Source organism: Motacilla alba, chromosome 23 (assembly GCF_015832195.1).
Source record: "Motacilla alba alba isolate MOTALB_02 chromosome 23, Motacilla_alba_V1.0_pri, whole genome shotgun sequence".
NCBI classification, from domain to species: domain Eukaryota; kingdom Metazoa; phylum Chordata; class Aves; order Passeriformes; family Motacillidae; genus Motacilla; species Motacilla alba.
The window spans coordinates 5,183,581-5,205,538 of NC_052038.1; the positions used below are offsets into that span (position 1 = coordinate 5,183,581).

A 21,958-nucleotide genomic window follows, 5' to 3' on the forward strand; every position below is an offset into this window, starting at 1 on the left:
TATCCTTCAGGGTCCAGTACGGACCTGATCGCACATTCCAAGGGCGTGCACAGAAAGCAGTGTCGAGGTGGCACCGGGGTGATGGCCCTGTCACTGTCACCTGTCATTGGGGTGGTGGGACTGGTGCCAGCCCACAAGCACACCCTTTACTCTGCCCCGTGCTCCCCAGCACCGGTCTGGCCTGGCTGCAGCCCGTGAGGGTTCCCAGGTCCCCGAACTCACTCCCAGCTGGAGTTTGTGTCTTCGAGGCCTTGCCCCTGCATCTGCGGGGTCACCCCACCGGTGTATCCACACCCGGGCGGGTTTTGGCCGAGTGCTTCCTCCCCATCCCTGCATCCCATCCCTGGGCAGGGCTGCAGGGCAACACGTGCTCCTCTCCAGCCACGTCCCAAGCTGCGTCCGAGAGCAGGTGTCACCACACCCCACGCCCTGTGTCCTGCACGACGTCCCACCCCGTCGCTGGAAGCACTCAGGAAAACACACACACCGGGGAAGCAGAAGCGTTGGGATGAGATCTGAAAACCGGCGGGGGAGAGATGCCCACGGGGCACTCGGGTGCGCCGAGACCCCGGGGGGGACCGGGGCGCCGGGCTTGGCCGGGCCGTGTGCGGCGCCGCGGGAGCGGCCGCGCTGGCCCGGGGCCGTGGCCCGGAGCCGCCGCCGCCGCCGCCGCTCGTTGGACGCCGCCGTCGGTGCGGGGCGGCTGGATCTGCCGTCAGCCGGAGCGGTTTAGCCTGCTTCGCTCCTGCCAGGCGGCCGGGGCTGTCCTGCAGCTCCGCCACCCCTTCGGGCTGCTCCTGGTGTCCCTGCCCGCGCCGCGGCTGGCGCTGGGACGCGTTCGGCTGCGGCTGGGATGCCCGGCTGCCCCGCAGGTGAGGCCCTGGGCTCTCCACGGCTCTCCCAGCGCGGCCCCCCGGACCTTCCCAGCCCGTGCCCCGCACCCTGCTCGTGTCCCCCGCGATGCGCTGCGGCTGCTGGCCCCGATCCCCGATCGATGGCTGCTCTGATTACCCTGGGCCTGGGGGGATCCGGGGGATGGGGATGGAGCGGGGATGCTGGGAGGATGCCGGGGGGGCTCTGCGGCGTGCGGGGAAACGCACCACATTGCTGGGGGTTTGGGGGGACCCCCTATGCAATGGGGGTGCAGGGTGGGGAGGCAGCAGGCGTTGGGGTGCCCTGAGGACCGCGGGCGGGTTGGAGGGCGCAGCCTGCGAGCCCCGAGGAGGTTGCCCGGGGCCGGCCCGGGGGTGCCCGGGGTGGAGGTGCCGGTTGTGCCGGCGCAGGGGCGGGCGGCGGGGCCGGTCCCGGTGCTGCGCGGGGCGGGAGGCGGCCGGGACCCCCCCCGCCGCTCCCCGCCGCCCGGTGGGCAGGGCCGGGCCGGGCCGGGGGAGGCGCCGCGGCGGCGGGAGCGCACGGCGGGGCCGGGAGCGGCCGGACCGGGAGCGTACGGCGGGGCCGGGCCGGCACCGGAGCGCCGCGTCCTGCCCGCGCCGAGTCGGTACCGGATCGCCGGCGGGGGGTGAGCGGGGCCGGGGCTGCGGGCAGGGGGCTGCGCACCGGGGAGGGAGCGGGGAAGGGCGGCGGATGGAGCGGGGATGGGCCGGGGATGGAGCGGGGAAGCGCAGGGTCAGAGCGGGAGATGAGCGGGGGATGAAGCGGGAAGGGCAGGACACGGGGATGCGGCGGGGATGGAGCGCGGAAGGGCGGCGGGTGGGGATGGGGAAGGACCGGGAAAAGGGGGCAGCAGCCGCCGGGGCTGGGCTGGAGCTGCGGGCACCGGAGGGTGCCGGGAGGAGGGGTAGGACCAGGTGGGAGCAGCAGCCGGGGGGGGCCACACCGGCCCCGTGTGCCCCCGCAGAGCCGTGCCCTCACCCCGCTGCCTCCTGCACCTGCTGCCCCCCGCCCGTGCCGCAAACCCGGCTCCAGCCCCCGCAGCCCCCGGCCCTGCCGCTCCCTGGGCACCGAACCCCGCCCGGCCCCGCAGCCCCCCCAGCCCCACACCCGCGGGTCCCCCAAAAGCAGGGCGCGGGCTGAGCCCCTTGGGGCTACCGGGGGAGCCGCGGTTTTGGGCCGCGATTCATTTTTTTGCAGCTTTCCGATGGGGGGTGAATGACTCATGGAATCCTTTCTCCGTTTCTTTCAATGTTTTTTTGGGTCTCTTTGTTCCTGTTTTGCTGATTAAATGATGGGAATAAGGAAAGGCTCGGCGCGATGGAGGCGGCTCCTGCGCCGCGGCACATCGCTTGTAGGAGTCTCAGGCATTTTTCCTGGCCGTGCTAGAGGACACAATGAGATTTATTTAAAATATGTCTCACGCAAGGTGCTTATTTGCCCAGCGTGTGTACGCGGCACAGCTCACTCCCGGCGTGCTCCAGAAAGCCCTACCATCTTCCTCTGCCACCATTAATAAGATTTTTAAATCCATCCCCGTTCTCAGAGGGAGAAAACCTGCAGGTACAAAGGGCAGAGCCGAGCTGGTGCTCCTTCCTGCGCTGAGCACAAAGAAATCGAGCCCAAAAGGTTGCGCTCGGCTTTGTGGGAGTGAGCTCAGGGATGCCAGGGTGAGCTTTGCTGGTAGAGGGGCAGCCGTGCCAGCGTCCCCATCCCTGGCAACCCCAGCAGGGGGGAAACTGAGGCAGCACTGAGAACCTCCAGGAGGGCTGATCCACCCGGCGGAGACACCCATGGTGGACGATCCCTTCTCCACCACCCGCAGCACTCGCGGCGGGGAGGGCCCCGCGGCCGGTGGCCCGGTGTCACGCGCTGTTTGCTCCTTCTCCAGGGTGCTGCTGCCCGCGGGGACGTCCTGCCCGCCCTGCTGCCCGTGCCCTGGGCCATGTCGTCCTCCGACGAGGAGACCCTCAGCGAGCGCTCGTGCCGGAGCGAGCGGTCGTGCCGGAGCGAGCGCTCCTACCGCAGCGAGCGCTCGGGCAGCCTCTCCCCCTGCCCCCCCGGGGACACCCTGCCCTGGAATTTACCCCTCCATGAGCAGAGGAAGAGGAAGAGTCAGGATTCGGTGCTGGACCCGGCCGAGAGGGCCGTCGTCAGGGTCGCAGGTAAGGCAGCGCCTCGTTGGTTCCCCCCGGGGGTTCCCGGGGCTCCCCCGCCGTGACTGGGATGTTCTTGGGGTCACCTCTGTGCCCCGCTGCTCCTCAGGGAGCCTGGGGATGGATGGGGAGAGGAGGGGAGGGGTGGATGTGGCTCTGGTGGCCGAGGGGCAGGGTGGTGGTTTTGTGGCTTTGTCCTCTCCAGGCTCGCCCCGGGTGGTTCATCCCACCAGCACCGGGGTTAAGGGATGACTGGGCACCTCCAACTGCGGGTTGGGTGACATTAAAATGCTTAATTAAGGACTGAATGGCTCCTTGGTGGAACAATGCCCTCGGCTGAACTCCGGGGAGGAATTTGCCCGGGGAGCTTTGGGATTCCCGCCCGGCTGATGGAGCTGGGGCTGCTCCTTTGTGGTGCCCATCAGCAGCTCCACCGCTGTGGTCACTGGGACGTGCTGATGTCCCCGCGTGGAGGGGACAGTGCCCCGTGTGTCCCCGTGCCTGCTGCGCTGCTGACCCGGTCAAGGCTCCGGGGAAGGAGCAGGGCTGGGAAACAGAAACAAAGGCGGGGCTGGAGCCACCTGGGCCGAAGGCTCCTGGTCCGAGCGCCGCTCTGGGGGCGTGGGGACCCCGCTCCAGCATGGCTGGGGAGGGACGATGGGGGAATCCGCTCTGGGTGGTGGCTCCAGGCACCAGAGCTGGGGTTTGGTTCTTCACTGGGGCCGAACGGCCATGGAGGGCTTTGATCTGCGCCTGCCGCGGTCTGTCCACATCTCCCCGGGCGCCTTTGATCTGCTCCTGCCGGAGCAAACGGGGATTTGGGAATCAGGGCCGTGCTGAGGGACCCCTGCTGAGCCCTGGCCAGGCTGTTCCTGGCTGTTGCTCCAAGAGAAACCGGGGGCTGTGTTTCAATCTCTCTGGTGGCAGTGGGCACAAGGGTGACAAACCCTTGAGGTGCCCTCTCTGCCCAGGCAGCCCCCAGTCGGTGACCAAAGCAGCCCCAGTGATGGGCTCCCCATCCTGTGGGGACACAGATGGGAGCACTGGGGAGCAGGGACACAGCTGGCACAGGTGCCACCAGCTCAGGGGTGGCTGTGGGGCGCTGCTCCCTCTCTCTCTGCCTGCCTGCCCCGTGGCACGGGGAGCCTGGGGATCCGGCCGTGCCGCCGTGCCAGCCCGGGAATCTCGGGGCTGGAAGAACCAGTTGATTCAAATGATGGTTCTTGAGAATGAACCGTCTGGGGCTGGGATAGGCAAATGTGCAGGGTGCGGCTGGCCCTGCCCCAAATCTCAAACCCCAAATCCCAAATCCCGAACTCCTGGAGCTGGGAGATGGATGGGTACCAGGATCCTGCCGTGTTCACTGCTTCTCATGGACCCTCTCTGCCCCAAAATTCCCATCCTCCCACACCTCAGGGATGGATTCTGCCAAGGCCCAGCCATTCCCCAGCTCCATTTCTGCCGGGAATGCCGAGTGCTTGTCGACACCCAGCTGGATCCAGCCCGTGATGAAAGGCAGGGGGATGTCACAAAATTCAGTCTCATGCAGATTGCCCATTAAAAATAACTCGGGAGGTGCAGCGAGACAGTGCTGAGCTGGGAAAAAAAAAAAAAAAAAAAAAAAAAGAAGAGTTCGGAGACAGTTTTGTGTCACCAAGTTTGAAAATGAGCTGAAATATTGATTCAGATCCTTGCATTATTCAGTGGGAATGTCTGCCCCAGTGCCTCTTCCCACTGGGATCAGGCTTGGGATCAGGGATGGTGGCCCGAGGAATGTGCCCTGGGGCACCTGGCACCTCTCCGTGAGGGGAGGGGAGGGCGATGGGGGCTTGGCTTTTTGGGATCCCCAGGAAGGGGCGCCAGGGCCTGGGGATGGAGCCTGGCCATCATTTGTGGCTGGGGAGCCCCATCTTTGTGCCACCGTGGACCTTGTAGAGATGACACAGAAGGAGTGGCACCTTTGTGGGTTTGGGGGACGCAGGGATCTTGATTTTGAGGGGACACAGAGATATGGGGGGCTCTTCCTCCTCACTATCCATGGAGCCCAGCAGTCTCTGCATCCCTTCTGGCCATCAGAGCCAAGGAAAGGAGGACACAGCCCAGGGAGGGCCTGTGGGGGGCTGGGACACGCTGGCCCGGGTCTCCAGGCAGCTCTGGAGCCGTTCCCTGCTTTTCTGGCACCTCCTGGGAAGGCAGCGGTGGGAGGGGAGGGGGGAGCAGGACGTGGAGGGTCAGAGCGTGACCCTTGGCCCTGCCTTGCTCTGTCTCGCTCCAGGCGCTTGGCAGAGGGTGAGGGTTGGGGGGGGTGGCTGCTTTTGGGGGAAAAAAGGGCCCTTTTATCCTAAACCCGCTGGCGCTTGGCGCTGCCAGGGCCGTGCTGGGGTGCTGCTGGGCCAGGAGGGGCCGGGGCGCTCCGGGATGCCAGGGGTGAGCGGGCAGGGCTGATGGACGAGGCGTCGCTGGGGCTTTCCAAGGGCTCTTTGAAAAGGTTCCTGGGAGTCCTTTGTCACCCGGGCGCGTCACCCGCGCCGCTGGCAGAGCCGGCGCTGGCTGAGCGAGGGAGCTGCTCTTCATCCCCGGGGCCGCGGGAACAAACCCCCTCGTTGTCGCTGCCTCGGGAGCAGCGAAGCCGCCGGCTCGGGGCAGGTTGGAGGAGGAATCGCCGAGTGCCAGCTGGCCGGCACACATTTCCCTTTCCCTGGGAACGCGTTTTTGGGTCACAGGGATGTGGCACCTCTGCAGGGCTCCGTGCCGGGGGCGGCCCCGCGGGCAGAGCCGGGGGAGCTGCGCCCCTGGGGCCGTTCCCAGGGGGATTCTCCGGCCGTTCCCAGGGGGACGCTCGGCTGGGGATGCGTGCCTGGCACCGCCGGGCACAAAGGCCCTGCCACGAGGTCGCCGCGATGGAAAGCCTCCTCCCCGCGCAGGCTCTGCCGGGCACCCGCGCTGTGTGCCGCGTTAATTACTTTTCCTAATTAAGGCGCCAAGCTGAAAGGGAGATGCCTCCAAAACCGGGGTGAGGGGGGTGATTTGTGTAACCCCACCCCAGGCCGGGGGATGCGGGAGGAGGAAGAGGAGGAGGAGGAGGAAGATGGAGGTGCTGCCCCTGGTCCCTCTTCATTCCCTGGAGGGATGTGGGGCGCGGACCCTCCAGCCTGAGGGGGCTCGGGGGTCCCCGGGTGACGGTGGGGACACACAGGGTGTCTGTCTGAGCGGGATGGGGCTTTTCTGGTTGCCATGGTTACCCAGCCGGGCCCTCCAGTTGCCATGGGAACGGCGCATCGGGGTGAAAAAGCAACATCTCGAGACGGCCCAAAAAGGGCTGGGATTTTCCCCAGTGAGGGGGGCTGGCGCCGGCGGGGTCGTGGCGAGGGGGTGTCCTGTGGCCTCAGCGGGGTGTGGGGGGACTGGGGTGTCCCCTGGCCTGGGGACAGCCACTCTCGTGCCCTGTAAGAGCTGTTTCCACGGGAGGTTTTGCTCCGTCGGCTCAGCGGGGATCTGGGGGGGCTGAGTGGGGTTTCTGTGGGTATGGGGGTGCCGGGCAGGTTTGGCCCTGAACCCCCATTTCCCAAACCCGCTGGGGTTTGGCTCTGTCCCACTGCTCCCCTTGGGGGGGCCTTTCCATCCCCTCCAACGTCCCCCAGCTGATTCTCAGGGTCCCCTTTTTCCTGCCCATCCCTCGCCAGGTGATGCTGAGGGGTCCCCATTCCCCCCGGCCCCTCCAGGCAGTGCAAGGTGTCACCCGTGGTGCCAGCCCCGTTGTCACCCCTCTGCGTCACCCTCTGGTGTCACTGCCTGTGTCAGTCACCCTCCTGTGTTGTCCCCAATGTCACTCCCAGTGTCACCTCCTGATGTCATTCCTGGTGTCACAGCCATTGTCACTCCCGGTGGCACCCCTGTGTCAACCCCAATATAATCCCTGGTGTCACCCTGGTGTCACCCCGGTGTCACCCCTGTATCACCCCCAGTTTCATCCCCAGTGTTACCCCTGTGTCACCCCCGATGTCACCCCTGTGTCACCCCAGTGTCACACCCAGTATAATCCCCGATGTCACCCCAGTGTCACCCCGGTGTCACCCCCAGTATAATCCCCGATGTCACCCCTGTGTCACCCCCAGTATAATCCCCGATGTCACCCTGGTGTCACCCCCGATGTCACCCCCCGTTGTCCCCGCCCGGTGCTGCCCCGAGCGGCCGCCAGGGGTCGCGGCGGGCTCGGGGCGGGCTCCAGGGGCGGGGCCTATTCAGGGGTGTGGCCTCAATGGGGCGGAGCAAATACGGCCAGGTGGGCGGAGTCTGTTCAGATGGGCGTGGCCACGATAATTTCGGACTCCACGGGCGGTCACCGGGCCGGTGTGCGGGGGGGTCCCGGGGTCCCGGGAGCCATGAGCGGGCCTGGGGGCGTGTCCCTGTCGGTGGGCACGACCCAAGGGCGTGTCCCCCCGGTGAGCGAGTCCCGGGGCGTGTCCCGTGTCGGCGACGGGTCCCCGTGCCGAGGGGCGGCTCCTACGGGTCCCGGTAGCGATGGGCGGGTCCCGGTGGCGAGGGGGGCGGGTCCCGGTGGCCAGGGGCGGCTCCCAGGGCGGGTCCCGGTGGCGATGGGCGGGTCCCGGTGGCGGGGGCGGGTCCCGGTGGCCAGGGGCGGTTCTCCGGGGCGGGTCCCGGTGGCCAGGGGCGGTTCTCCGGGGCGGGTCCCGGTGGCGGGGGCGGTTCTCCGGGGCGGGTCCCGGTGGCCAGGGGCGGTTCTCCGGGGCGGCTCCCCGGGGCGGGCCGGTGCCGGGCGCGGCGCGGCGGAAGCGGCCCCGGCACAGACGGGCCCTGGCCGCGCCGCCGGCAGCTGCGCCCTGCCCGGGCACAAAGGCCGCCATGGCCGGCTACGTGCCGGGGCTGCTCCCGGCCAACCGCAGCCAGGAGAAGGAGTTCGTGCAGGCCTACGAGGACGTGCTGGAGCGATACAAAGGTACCGCGCCCGCCGGGCCCGCCGCCGGGCCTGCAGCGCCGGGGCTCAACCGGCGCCGTCCCGGAGCCTTCCCGGTGTTTTCTCGGTGTTCTCCCGGTGTTTCCTCGGTGTTCTCCCGGTGTTTTCCCGGTGCCCCGGCGCGCTGCGGGCTGGATGCTCGGGGGCAGCATCCTCGGGGAGCGCGGTGTCCCCGCGTGGGGTGCCCCGGTGCGGGTGTCCCCAGCGTGGGGACGGCGTCTGAGCGTCCCAGGTGTCCCCTGCGTGGGGTGTCCCGCGTTCCTGCGTGGGCTCCGCTCCGTGCGGGAGCAGCTCCGGCGCTGCGTGGGGTTCCCGGGTGCCGCGGCTCCTGCGTGGGCTGCCCGCGGGCTCAGCATCCGTGCGTGGGGTGCCCGAGGGATGAGCGACACTGCTGTCGCCAGCGTGGGGTGGCCGGGGGCGCTCGGCAGCCCTGCGTGAGCGCCCCACCTCTCCTGGGTGCCTTTCGCAGAGTTTTGGGGTCCCCGTGTTCTCTCCGTGGGGTGCCCAGCATCCCAGCCGGGCACCCCGGGCAGCGCGGCATCCCTCATCCCTGTGCCCTCACCCGCGGTGCCACCAGGGCCGTGGGGACCCCTCCGTGTCCCCAGAGCCCCCCACACCGTGTCTGTGAGGAGGATGGGGTGCTGCCAGGTGCTGCCGGTGCCGGTACCGGCAGTGAGTGTGCAGTTTTGATGTCAGGGCTCGTCGCCGGCAGCTGTCTGCGCCTTCCCATTCTCCTGCTTGTTATTATTATTTTTCTTTTCCTCCTCCCCGCTGCAGCGCTCGGCTTGTCCCGGAGCCCAGATTCCAGCCCCACAGGGCTCCCAGTGCTCCGGTTTATGAGTTTAGCAGCCAAGTCTCTTTCAAATGCGGATGGCCGGGCTCAGAGGAGCGGGCGCTCGCAGCGCCTGTTTCCTTTTCCTTCTTTTTTTTCCTGCGGAAAAAAAGGGGAATATTGGATTCGCTGGCTCCCTGATTCGGGGGGTGCCACCCCAGCATCCCAGACGTGCAGCCTCCGCAGGGAGCAGGGAATAAAACCTCCTCGGGTGCCTCGGAAAGGCACTGGGAACGTGACTTGGGCCCGTCCAAGTACTTGACAAACTTTTTTATTAATAAAAGCAGCTTTGATGTTTGCTGCTTGCCGCCCTTTGGGTTCAGCGTGGAGACGCTGGCGTGGAAGGAGCTGCTGTTTGCGTGGGCTTTGCTTTGTTCCAGAAAAAAAATGGAAATTCCAGGGCCTGTAATGCACTTGGTCCAGCTGGAGCACCCCTGGCACCCGGGCTCCCCTTGCCCGCTCCCTGCCCTGGCTGTCGGTGCCTTCCACGAGCAGTTGGGCTCTCCTGGGAATGAGTTTTTTGGGGAATACTTGCTTTTTGCACCGGGATATGGTAGAAAGCTGGAAATACCCCGCTGGGTGTTGTCAGAGCTTGTTTGTGGTGTAGGGGAAATGAGTGTTTATACTCCATGAAAGCTTTTCTTTGCTTTTGACCCCTTCCCAGCCCCCCACCCCTCCTGGGGCATCCCACCAGCGCCGCAAGGGCCGAGCGGGAGCCCCAGTTTGGGTTGTTTGGGTTTGAGTTGGTGGATATGTTGTCTCTTCCCTGTTATTCCCCACTGCAGCTCCTGCAAACCGTTTGGTTTTTCCTGTCCAGAACAAGTTTTCCACTGGCTCATCCCCTCCCCCTCTTAATCCTGCAAAAACAGAGAGTTTTCCCTGAAATGTGCCTGCTGAGCGGGGAGACCTGCGCTGTTCCTGTGGGGGCCACCCCGGACCTGCCGCATCCAGGACCTGGCACCGGCAGCAAGGAGGGCAAGGAGGACACTTGGCACTGCCAGAGCCAGGATTGCAAATGCATTTCTCTTAGACAGCGCCGCTAAACACCCTAAAAAAATCCCAATTTGAGCGGCCAGGCCTCTGCTGTCGAGCGAGCCGGGACAGGTCTGGAGGGAAGGAGAGCAGCAGCACGGGAAGGGTCCCAGAGGAGGCTGTGAGGCCTGAATCTCCCTGGTGAGCAGGAGCGAAGCAGCTGGCAGATCCCCGTGATTCCTTTCTTTCTTTCTTTCGAAGAACACCCACCCTCGGCAGCGGGGTGCCGGGGAGCCGTGCCGCAGCGCTGCGGCGCCGGGGCTGCCGGGATGCTCCCGATCCAGGGCCTGCCTGGGGGAGGACATTTCCAGCAGCGCTGCGGGGGCACCCACCTGCTGTGCCCTGCTCCCGAGGGGGTGCCTTCAGCCAGAGGATGGGGCTCAAAGCGGGCATTTTGGGGGTGGTGACTCCGGGGATGTCTCAGCGCCTCGTTGCTCTCGCTTCCTTCAGCCACCGGCATCCTCGGGGTTGTCCCATCCGGAGGGAGCCCCACAGCTGGGAGGTCCCCAGTGCCACCACCTTCCCCTGTGTGGCCCAGCTGGAAGCCAGCAGGCCAGTTCCCCGTGGGGATTCCAGTCCCTCTTGCCTCATCCCTGGATCGTGCCGGGACCTGCTGCCGCGGATCCCGCTGGGAGCGGCGGCGTCGGCGCTGGGGGTGACGCCGGTGGTGGAGCTTTCTGGACGCCTTCTGTTGGGGTCTGGGCTGACTCTGTCACCCTGAGCGAGGCCCAGCAGCCGAGGCCACTCTCCATTCCCCTGGCAGCCTCCCGTCGTGTTTTTGGGGTGCTGACTTGGAGAATCAGGAGCCAGCCCCGTGCTGAGCAGCCCCCGGCAGCTCAAGGGTGCCGGCAGCTCTGCCAAGCTCAGGTCATGCTTCCCCTGCTGTAAACATTAACCAATCAATCCTGGTGAAATCCTTTCTTTCTCATAATTAACTGGGGTTTTTTTTGGGACGGGGGGTAGAAAACCTGGAGCTGTGGCACCTCCAGAATCTTTTCCCTGCTCCTGGTGCTGTCTCTGCCTGCTCCGTGGTGCCCAGCATGTGGTCTGGCTTGTTTGGGCTGGGACAGCACAGGGTGGTTTGTCACCTTGGTTGAGTACACTGCCTTCAGTTAGGGAGGGAACAACCTCCCAAGGGCTGGAGGAGACCCTGGGGTGGGCAGGAGAGGTGGGGGACCCTTGTACAAATCAACCGGGATTGAATCCAGTCGGGACTGGAGCCTTCCTGGTGGTGGGTGGCATTCCTGGCCGTGCCCATCTCTGAAGAATCTCCTTTTTTCCCACCTGTGGCTGGTGTTGTGCCCCAACAAATGCACCCGGAGGTGTCTGAGGACTCGGAGGTGCCTCGTTCCTCGAGCCAAGCAGCTCTCCCGGCGCGCGGCCGCCTCCCGACGCGAGGGATTGCTGGGAGCTCCATCCCACGAGGATGAGCCTCGCTCCTGGCTGGGCTGAGTGGGCTGCACGAGGCCTCTGTGGCCTCTGAGATCACTGCTGGGGCTGCTGGCGTGGTGGTGACTCCTCACAGGGGGAGAGGAAGCCCTCTTCTTCCTCTTCGTCCCTCGGGAGCAGGGTTGGCCAAGTTCCACTTTTGGAGTGGAGAGTCCCCGGCTGGAGCCGCTGTGGGGGGAAGCTGGGCTGGGAGCCAAGGGATTTTCCATCACTGGGTGAATAACCCTGATTTTGGGGGGGTTTGTGTGGGAGTCATTGGCTTCTCTGGCGTGGGGGGAGGGCACCAGAGGCAAAAGGGGGGTCAGGAAGGTGGCAGGAGCCTGGGGCAGCCCTGGCTGTCCGAGGTGGAGCCCCAGCACTGGCTGCAGGAGCTGCTGTGCTCGGTTTCTTTTGGCCAGCGGGGAAACGGGGCTGGTGGTGTTGCAGGTGACAGGATCCATCCCACCCGGCCTGGCTGGCTCTCTGAGTGGAGCCATCCCCATGCCAAGGCCCAGCAGTGCCTCCCGGGCTGGGATTGCCTGGCAGAGGGGCACTGAGTGCCTCCCCCCATCCCGGCGGCATCCCCGGGACCAGCGGAGGCCGCGGCTGGCGTTGTCCTGGTGCCCTTCTGATGACCCAGAACCGTGGCTCAGCCCTGCTCTCGCAGCTCCTGCCGCTCTTGGCTGCTTCTCCTCCTTGCCACGTGGGTGAGAAGATCCCCTGGGAGGACAGGGGGTGGCTGCGAGGTGGCCTCACCTGCTGGTACCTCGCTGGCACCGGGACGTGACCGGGGCTGCACAGGAAGGCTTTGATCTCCTCTCAGCAGCCTTTGGAAAGGCCGGGGCTGTTTTCTGTCTGCTCTGCTCGGCTCTGCCTTCCCGTGGAGCCTTTTCCTTCCCGGCTCATGCTCCAGGGCGAGACCGGAGTCTTTGACCTCCGTCTGCTGGGTCTGAGCCAACCTCCTCTCCAGGCTGCTCTCGCCTGTGTCAGCTAAGTTTAGACTGCTCTGGACATACCGAGGCTGATGCCAGTGGCAAGGAACCTCCCAGAGGGAAGTAAAACAAGAGGTTTTATTTAAATTTCAAGTGCCTTAACACCATTGTTTGAGTGCCCGGGCGATAAGTGCCTTTTTCATGGGTCTGAAATGGATGAACCCGGGCTGTGGGAGCAGCAGGGTGCTGCAGGTTCCAGTTTCTCCTGTCTTCCTGCAGGGAGAGGCTGTGCTGGAGCTGGGGCTGGGGCTGGGCGTGAAGGGAGCTGGGATGTCGGGATGCAGCTCCATCCTCCTGCACACAGGGGCTGCCTGGACCATGTGGCTGGCTCCTGCACGGGGCAGTGTTTCTCTGCCGGCTGCAGCGGGAGGGCCGGCACAGCCGTGGGGTGGCAGGAGGATGCTCGGAGCAGCTGGGAAGCCCTGGAAGGGACCCCACTGTAGCGTTTTGCCCGGGGGGTTTCCAGCTGATCTGATGAGCTCTCAACCCCTCAACGCTACACCCCAGAATAGCTCAGCTTTCATCGGGAGGCATGAAAGGAGCAGGAGGCTGATGTGACAGCGTCAGGAGCAAAAAAGGTTCAATAAAGGCAAAATAACAAACTCAAAGCGATCCAGGTGCCACAAGCTTGTGCTCCTGGTAAAGGCACCTCACAAAAGCGATTTGGTTTCTTTGTTCTGTGCTTTTCTACTCAATGGCCCAGGCGGGATCTTTTGGCTTATGGCCGATTAGCTGTCCCCAAACTTGAGGTGAAGCCCCCAAGGTCCTCTCAGTGATTTTTGGACCTTTTGGCTTATGGCCAATTAGCTGTCCCCAAACTTGAGGTGAAGCCCCCAAGGTCCTCTCAGTGACTTTTCTACCTGATCACCGGGAGAAAGTTCTGGGCTCTTTCCTTTTTGGGGGACAGAGGAAGGTTCTGTCCCTCTGTCCATAGGGGGCACATTCCTACACCCCACTCCCTGAGCCCCAATAATCCAGCCCTTCCCAATCCTCTGCGTGGCTCTGCTGTGCCCGGGGCGTCGCTGCCTTGGAAGCTCCGTGCTGGTGGCCGGATCTCAGCGATGGCCGCCGAGTGTTTCCAGGCAGGTCAGCCGACAGGTGAGGGCCAGCCGAGTGTTCCAGGCAGGTGAGGCAATCGCTGCCCTGGGGAGAGGCGGTGCAGCGGTGCCGGCACACCCGGGATGGGGCCGGGAGCGGGGACACAGCGGATTGCTGGGGCTGTCACCGGTGCCGTGAGCCCTCCCAGGTCCATGGGCAGGAGCAGCAAACCGGCTCCTCTCTGCAGCCCTGATTGCTCACACCTTCCATCCCGTCCCATCCCGTCCCATCCCATCCCATCCCATCCCATCCCATCCCATCCCATCCCATCCCATCCCATCCCATCCCATCCCGCGGAGGCTGCGGGTGGGGTGGGAACCAGCAGAGCCGGTGCTGGGAGGTGCTGGGGGAGCAGGGGTGGAGGCAGGGAGCTGATCTCCCCAGCACACCCCTCATCCCTGCTGGATGCTGTCCTTTCCTTCCAGACTCTCTTTCTTCCAGGAAAACTCCAGATTTAACCTCTCAGCTGGGGGGGGTCTGGGGGGGTCCAAACAGCCTCCAGCTCGGAGAGGGAAACTGCCAAGGAAATTCCCTGCACGGAGGATGATTGTGTTAATGAGCTGGGAAGCTTCACTTCCAAGCTCTTGTCCTGGGGTTTTGTGTGTCTGGATGGATTTCACCCGGCTGGGGGGCCGGGGAGGGGGATCCTCCAGCCTCAGCTTCCCACGGGGATGTGCGGTGGGGCAGGAGGCTGGGAGGTCAGATTTGGTGTGTATTTGGCTATGGGGATGTGTGGTGGGACGGGAGGCTGGGTGATCAGGTTTGGTGTGTGTTTGGCCATGGACAGGGTTTCTGGTAGGACGGGAGGCTGGGTGATCAGGTTTGGTGTGTGTTTGGGGACAGAGTGTGTGGTGGGACGGGAGGCTGGGTGATCAGGTTTGGTGTGTGTTTGGCTATGGACAGAGTGTGTGGTGGGACGGGAGGCTGGGTGATCAGGTTTGGTGTGTGTTTGGCTATGGACAGGGTTTCTGGTAGGACGGGAGGCTGGGTGATCAGGTTTGGTGTGTGTTTGGCCATGGACGGAGTGTGTGGTGGGACGGGAGGCTGGGTGATCAGGTTTGGTGTGTGTTTGGCCATGGACAGGGTGTGTGGTGGGGCAGGAGGCTGGGTGATCAGATTTGGTGTGTGTTTGGCCGTGGACAGGGTGTGTGGTGGGATGGGAGGCTGGGTGATCAGATTTGGTGTGTGTTTGCCTGTGGACAGGGTTTCTGGTGAGGCAGGAGGCTGGGTGATCAGGTTTGGTGTGTGTTTGGCCATGGGGATGTGTGGTGGGACGGGAGGCTGGGTGATCAGGTTTGGTGTGTGTTTGGCCATGGACAGGGTGTGTGGTGGGACGGGAGGCTGGGTGATCAGGTTTGGTGTGTGTTTGGCTGTGGACAGGGTTTCTGGTGAGGCAGGAAGCTGGGTGATCAGGTTTGGTGTGTGTTTGGCCGTGGACAGGGTGAAATGAGTCCTGGGATGTGATCTGTGTGTCCTGCTCCTGGCTCAGATAAGCCCGGGGATTCCTGGAAGAGTGGGGGAAGCGGGAGGGGGGAGATTGTTTGGGAGATTCCGGGTGAGAAGCAGGATGCTGGTCCCGGCAGGGCGGGCTGCGGCTCCCTGTGCCCCCCAGAGCCCCCGGCAGAGGTGGGACAGGTCTGGCTGCAGAGCCCGTGCCTGGAGTGTCCCTTTGTCACCCGCTGTTTATCAGTGCTCTGAGCCAGCGCGCTCCGGGCGCTGGGAGGCCACAATTGTGTTTATTTCGTTGTTTTCCTGTGCGTGACAAGGCTGCATTTCCATTTTCATTTCCTGTTGAGCCCCGTTTCCCTCCGCTGGGTCCCAGCGTGCCCTGCCTGCCCTCCTCTGCTCAGATGAGTGGTTTTTTTTAATGATGCTGGAGAAGCTTTTCCAGCCTCCCACAGGTGATGAGTGCTGTGTTTTGCACTCTGCAGCACCTGCGTGGGCTGCGTTCTCTCCCAGCTTCTGTTTTGCCCACCTTGAGCTCTGCTGGGAGCCTTTTCCCCTTCCTCGAGCTCTGCTGGGACCCCTGCCCAGGTCGGGGGTGTAATCCTGGCATGGCTGGGATTGAAACCAGCTCATTCTCCAGATCTCTTGCTCTGCCCTTGCTCCCCCCAGCCATCCACCCCACTCCTGCACGGCCACGGAGCTGTGCCTTGATCCCAGTGGGATTTTTGTGTCCTATCAGGCTGGGACTCATCTTGATCTTTATTAATCGTTATTTGGGTCCGTTGTGGCCCTACAGAAATGCTTTTGCCAGCAGCTTATTTTCCCCTGCAGGAAACTGTATACAAGGGCTGCCTTGGCTGGGAGATTCCAGCTGACCTTGGGCACTTTTGCTCCTGGTAAATTCTGTGGGAGCGACTCCTTTCCGTGCAGGGTAGGGTGGGGATGGATTCCCAGCCTGGTGGTCCCAGCTAATGAGCATTAATTAGTGCCCCCATGCCCCACGCCGGTGCTTCAGGAGTGTTCAGTGATGTTGGGGACAGCTGCTGTGGCCCTGGCCGTCCCTGTGACCCCGCTGGGGGGTCACCAGGGCGAGCCTTGAGGCTGTCCCTAAATAAATCCACCCTGCACCCGGGACGTGTCCAGGATCCGTTCCCTGGCTCTGGCAACATCCTTGGCATGGCTTCAACAGCCCCATCGCCACTCCTGGGTGTCCAGGATCCCCCCAGCTCCGGGGTGACCCTGTGGGGACAGCCCTGGGGACAGCCAGGGGTGGCACAGGGAGGTTTCAGTGCAGGCGCCTCCAGACGCTGCTGCCTGGGGGATATTCCATCCCGGCCGGCTGTTTGGGATGCCTCTCGTTCCTGCTGCGGGGGCAGTTGCCGTGCTGGCAGATCTGGGATTCCTGGATCTTTCGGGACCGGGGGGCTCCCCTGACTCCCCCCAGCCCGAGTCTCAGGGCGCTGCTGGTGGAGCCAGCTGGAGCGATGCTCCCTCCTCCAGGAATTCCTGGCGTTCCCGGCAGAGGGGAGAGGAGCTGGGATGCTTGGGGATGGGATCTGGTGGCGTCAGAGCCGCTTCCCATTAACCCCCTCGGGGCTGGAGGAGGGGAGCGTCCTTCTCCCCGTCAGGGCAGGGTTTGGGGGAGCTCAGTGGGTTCTGGGGTGAGTTCCCCCCATCTCCATCCTGCTGCTGGCATTTTGGAGCAGCTGCCTGCTTGCCCGTGGCCATCCTGGAGGGGTCTGGTCTCTCCCCTTCGCCAGGAAGGAGAAAAATAAAAAAATAAGGTGGGATCTCTGTGCCCCCATGATGAGCTCAGCTCTCTGTGCCTGTTTGGGGGCGTTGGAGAGGAAGGAGCTGATGTCCCCTCGTGTCCCCTCCATGGAGCCGTTCCCACCCTTCCTTCTCCCAGCCCCTTTGTCAGCAAGGATCAGGATTTTTTTTCTTTCCCTTGTTATTTTTTTTCTTCCTTTAGAGGAAAATTCCATTGTGCTATTTTTAGTGGTGACAACTTGGCTTCTCCCAACAACTTTTATTCTGCTGCTGGCGTGGTGGGGGGATGGCTGGGGATGGCCCTGTGGTGCCAGGGATGCAGAGGGCACCAGCTCCTAAATCCAGGCTCTCCACGTGGCCACTCCCTGGTGGCTGGGTGAGCTCCTGGAGCAGCTCCTGGCTGGGAGCTGAGGATGTCACCTCTGTCCCCAGGGGTGCACAGGGTGCTGGGGTCACCAGAGGGTGGAGGGGGCACCTCAGCACTGCTCTCCTTTCCGACTGGGAGCTCCCAGAGGGATTTTTGGCTCCCTGGTTCCCAGCTGTCAGGGGCACGAGCAGCAACTGGCCTGCTGGGTTTGCTCTGCTCACCACGCAAAGTGATACCCCCGGTGTGTGTCTGTCCCTGGAGAGGTGTCTGTCTGTCCTGGAGCTGGGGAGGAGGTGGACACAGGGTTGCTTCCATGAGTGTTTTGTTTTTATTCATGTTTTGGTGGATAATTTGCTGTGGGATGTGGGTTGCTCTGGGGATGCATCTCAACACAAGGAGCCAGGGATTCAAGGGGGCGAGGGGAATCTCCTTGCTACCCTGAGTTTCAGGGAGCTTCCCCCCTGGTTTTTGGGGGGAGGTTTGGCTCCTGCAGCACATCCTTGCTCTGTTTCTCTCCCCTTCCTCTGGCAAAGCTCAAATGCTGTGTGGGAGCCAGGCAGGATGATCCTGCACCGTGTGGTGGGTCTTGCTCAATCTGCTGGGACCTTTCCAGACAGGGAATGGGGAGAGCAGGATCTACCTCCATGACAGCACGTTTCAACACTACTGATGATGATTATATTACCATAATTATCACTGTCATTATTGTCTCTATTATTTGATTTAACAGAAGTCCTGGTCTGTGCCTGGTGGACAGCCGTCCTGCTGAAGGGCAGCAACGAGCAGCTCAGGCACTTGGATCCCCTTGGATCTCTCTGGGCTGGTTCCTGCTGCCAAAAATTCCTTTAAAACCAGTAAATCTCCTTTTCAGCTTCGTAAGCCCCTTGCAGCCAGGGCGAGGTGAACATGTGGCGAGTGTCGGGGGGCAGAGCCAGGAGGGATCTGCTCCCCATCTGCTCCTGGCTCTCACCTGGCCCATTTTCCAACATTTTAAGGCATTTTTCTGATGGCTTCTCCCAGACTGTCGGCCTGGGGTCAGTCACCAGGGTGGCTTTTCCCACAAGGATGGGAACCCACCTCTCCCTGCCTGCATTTTCCTTGCCTTAAACCCCATTGGTTTTTTTTCCTTCCCCATTTTCCAACATTTTAAGGGATTTTTCTGATGGCTTCTCCCAGGCTGTCGGCCTGGTGTCAGTCACCAGGGTGGCTTTTCCCACAAGGATGGGAGCCCATTTACCCACTGCCTGTGTTTTCCTCATCCTGGATCCCATTGGTTTTTTTCGTTCTCCATTTTCCAACATTTTAAGGAATTTTTCTGATGGCTTCTCCCAGACTGTCAGCCTGGGGTCGGTCACCAGGGTGGCTTTTCCCACAAGGATGGGAACCCATCTCTCCCTGCCTGCATTTTCCTTGCCTTAAACCCCATTGGTTTTTTTTTTTCCCTTCCCCTCCCAATTCCCTCGAACACTCTCCTTGCTGGAAATATCCTCAGGACATCCAATCTCTGAAAGCTCCGGCGTGGAGGGGTGGGAAGGGGATGCCGGGGGGCCCTGGTGGTGCAGGGCAGTTGCTGGGCTCATTTGCAAAAAGGGGGGGTGGCCTCAGCCCTGGGAGGCTTTCATCAAATAAGGAAACACTGCCAGTGGTCAAAGGGCGACTGAGAGGAGTCCAGCAGGAATGCTGAGCTGGGGACAGTGGCCGGGGCTGGTGGGTGCCCCGATGCCACCCAGCTGAGCGGGGAGCTGGAAGATGAACTTGGAGAAGTACAAGAAGTTCCTGGATGGACTGGGCACCCTGAGAGGTATTTGTGAGCCGTGGCAGGGAGAGGCTGAGCAGATGGGTGCCACCATCTGTCATCGATCATCGATGGAGGAGCTGCTGGGGAGGGAGGGAGGGAGGCAGGGGTGGTGCTCCCCGGGCTCCCTCCACTTCCCTCCTTTGTCCTCCTCGTGGCTTTGGAGCTGGGCACAAAGGAGCTCTGGGGCAGCAGCTCAGGCAGCCCGGGGAAGCTGCTTGGCAAAGAACAACTGGGAAAGGCATTGAGCTCAAATTCCTGCTGTTCCCAGGGGCTGGGGGCCGATCCTGCCCTGCTGAGGGTGTTTGCACCGCGTGGCTGCGGGTGCAGATTGCTGTTTTCCCACTTCCCTTCTTTCTAAAGCTCTTTGCCGGTGCTCTGCCCTCTCCTGCCTCTCAGGCTGTCCCTGGAGAGCCAGCTGGGACACCCGATCGTGCTGGGCTGGCCCCTGGCAGGTGGCTGGAGGCACGCAGCCCTTGTCCCACGGTCACAAGCAGCGAGCCGGGGCTGTGGGAGAGCAGCTCGGCTTACCTGGTGCCCTGAGAATGCTTTTTCTCCCTTTTCTTTCTCTATTTTTTTTATCCTCCCTGCCATCAGAGGAGCTTTTTCCTCTGGAATTCCCAGCCAGCCTCGTCGTGCTGCGAGCAGGAGAGGAGAGGAAGACAGAAGGCACCTGGAATGCCATCGCCTGTCATCCAACAATGCTGTCATTGACTTGCCCCTTTTTACAGCAAGGCCTCGGCTGGGCTTTACCAGCTGATCCCATTGTATAACAAAGGTGAATCAATTCCATGTTTAATTTAGCAGGGAGCCAAGGGAGTTGTCACCAGCGGGCTGGCAGTGTCCCCACCCTCCCGTGCCGCCGCCGCGAAGGGTTAATCCCGCAGCTCTGTGCTGACAGCTGCCCTGAGTTATCGAGTCTGGGAGGAATATAATTCACTTTCTTATGCTGCCGTGGTGTCCATCATAAATTTTTCCTGAGCCTCGCTGCAGCTGGCACTGGGAATCAATGTAAGAGGAGCCCCGAGTGTGCCGGCTGGGAGTGCCGGGGGTGGTGGCTCTGTCCCCTCCGTCTCCAGCCTCTTGGCAGCAGGAGCAGGGATGGCTGCTGGGTTTGGATGCGGGGTTTGGGTGCCACTGAGCCCCTCTCTGTGCTTTGGGGCTGCTGCTGAAGCTCTCCCACGGAGCCTCCCAGCCCCGTCTCCAGCTGCAGCTCGGCGAATTCCCGTCGTGCCCGCGAGAGCGGGGTGCGGGGAGCCAGGATGACATTATTAATCGTGTTTACAAGGTGACTGCTTGCAGGAGCTGAGCTGGCAGCCTTCCCCTCTCCAGGTGCTGCCCAGAGCCCTGCTGGGAGCCTTGGCTCCTGTGCTGGCTCCCACATCCCAGAGCTCGTGGCACTTTGCGTTCCCGCGAGCCCGGAACAAGGACGTGGAAGCGCGGGTGGCACGTCCCCGAGGAGCCCAGTCCGTGGCTTTTGGTGTGTTTTGCTGCCTCTAGACCTGGTGATGACGACTTTGTCTGTCACCAGCTGTGTTTACCACAGCCCTTTGTGGTTTTAGTTCAGTGGGGTGGAGGCTGGAAGTGTCCAACCTGGCCTGCTGGAAGGTGTTCCTGCCCGTGGGGCTGAAATGGCCTTTAAGGTCCCTTCCAACCAAACCAGTCTGGGATTCTGTGCTTGGAGGAGGCCAAATGCTGCTTGAACCAGCACAGTTTGAGCCCTTTCACGCTGCTGAGGGGCTTCCCAGTGCATCTAAGCACAAAAGGGGTGCCCACAGGGAATGTTTGGCTCTGTGGTGCTCACTGGCGTGGGGATGCTGTGCCGTGCATCCTGCTGTCACTGTTTGGCACTGCCATGGATCTGAGTGTGCTCCCGGCGCTGAGAACAGCCAGCCCAGCCTGCCCTTGAGCTACAGGGCTGGCCAGAGCTGGAGGAAAACAAGGTTTTATTGCTGGAGAGGTTTCTTTTCCCTTCTCCCCCCCCTCATCTCTATTCATCTCCCCGGGGAGGTGGAGGCAGCAGCGGATATTGGAGCTGGGAGCGTTTCATATGTAAATGCTCGTGTGTGTAAGTCCAGGCCCCTGACCCCCGGCTCCGTGCCAGCATCCATCCCTGTCAGCCCTCCAAGGGGCTTGGAGAGCATCCCAGTGCCCCCAGCCCGCCCAGCTGGGATGGGGCTGGGGGGCCCTGCCAGATCCCTGTCTCCGTGCTGGGCACAAAGGATGCTGCTCCGTCCAGGGGGGGACCCTGCCCCGGCGGGTGTGGGGTCACCCAGACTTTCCACACAGTTTCCATCTTGAGTTTCCCGGGGCAGCGTCGGTCACGGCCCCGAGATGACCAGATCCTTTGGGCTTGGCTGAGGAAACCCATTAGGTTACAAATTTATTGCTGGGTTAATTTTACCAGCGAGCACGAGGCCGGCTGGTTTCGCTTTCTGAGGAGTTTTGTTGTTCGCTTGGTAGCCGGCTCAAACCTGGCATCTCCTCGGCCCTGTCCGTGCAGTGCCAGCTAATCTGGCTCCATCTGACCTTGGAGCTGCCACGTGCTTTTCCCCAGGGGAACCGGGCTCAGATTTTCCCCGGTGACCAAGGAGTGGGTCCGTGCTTGTTCCTGTCACCTCTCCGTGGCGCGTGTGCCCGCAGTGAGGAATTTTGCAGCCCCGCTGAGTTTCTGCTGTTAAAAGGGAGGGATTTGGGTGTTAGGTGCTGGCTCTGCTGCCCGGGGGATGTGTGTGTGGTCAGAGCAAAGGCAGGAGCAGCATCCTGCCCTGCCACAGCGCTGGAGTGGTGCCACAGCTCGTCCCCTTGTCGCTGTTTGCTGTCCCATCGTGCGGTGGCTTCCCCGAGGAGCAGACAGGGCCGCCCAAGGTGGCCGGCTGTGATAAGAGACCCAGGGCAAACATCTTCCCTGGCTGCCCTGGGTGGAGGCCCGGGTGAGTTTTGGCTCTGCCAGCCCTGTGTATGATGAGGAGGATGGGGCTGGTGTGTCCTGGGAAAGGGTGAGGGACACTTTTCCAGCACGGCCACGCGCTGAGGTGTCCCCTGGGCAGCCCTGCCAGGCAGGGACACTGACGGGCTGTGCCCTAACTGAGGATCTCTGCTGATTTACAGCTTTCCCACCGTTGCTTTGTGGTGCCAGGGATGGTTTTAGCCCCAGACAGGTCCGGCTCAGCCCT

General features: G+C 62.9%; 1 protein-coding gene across 14 annotated transcripts in view; it reads left to right on the plus strand.

The window, feature by feature from the left end:
• The first annotated feature begins 1,388 nt into the window (after nt 1–1,388).
• Nucleotides 1,389–21,958, plus strand: part of MACF1 (microtubule actin crosslinking factor 1) — a 138,511-nt gene continuing 117,941 nt past the window's right edge. For 12 of the 14 annotated variants that reach the window (XM_038161074.1, XM_038161096.1, XM_038161077.1 and 9 more), the window contains exons 1-2: nt 1,389–1,519; nt 2,783–3,056. In XM_038161074.1, the coding sequence (XP_038017002.1) occupies nt 2,837–3,056 (220 nt within the window). In that variant the 5' untranslated portion in view covers nt 1,389–1,519; nt 2,783–2,836. Of the gene's footprint in view, nt 1,520–2,782; nt 3,057–7,766; nt 8,005–18,600; nt 18,789–21,958 lie in introns of those variants that run through there. The other 2 variants (XM_038161081.1, XM_038161084.1) reach the window with 2 other exon arrangements.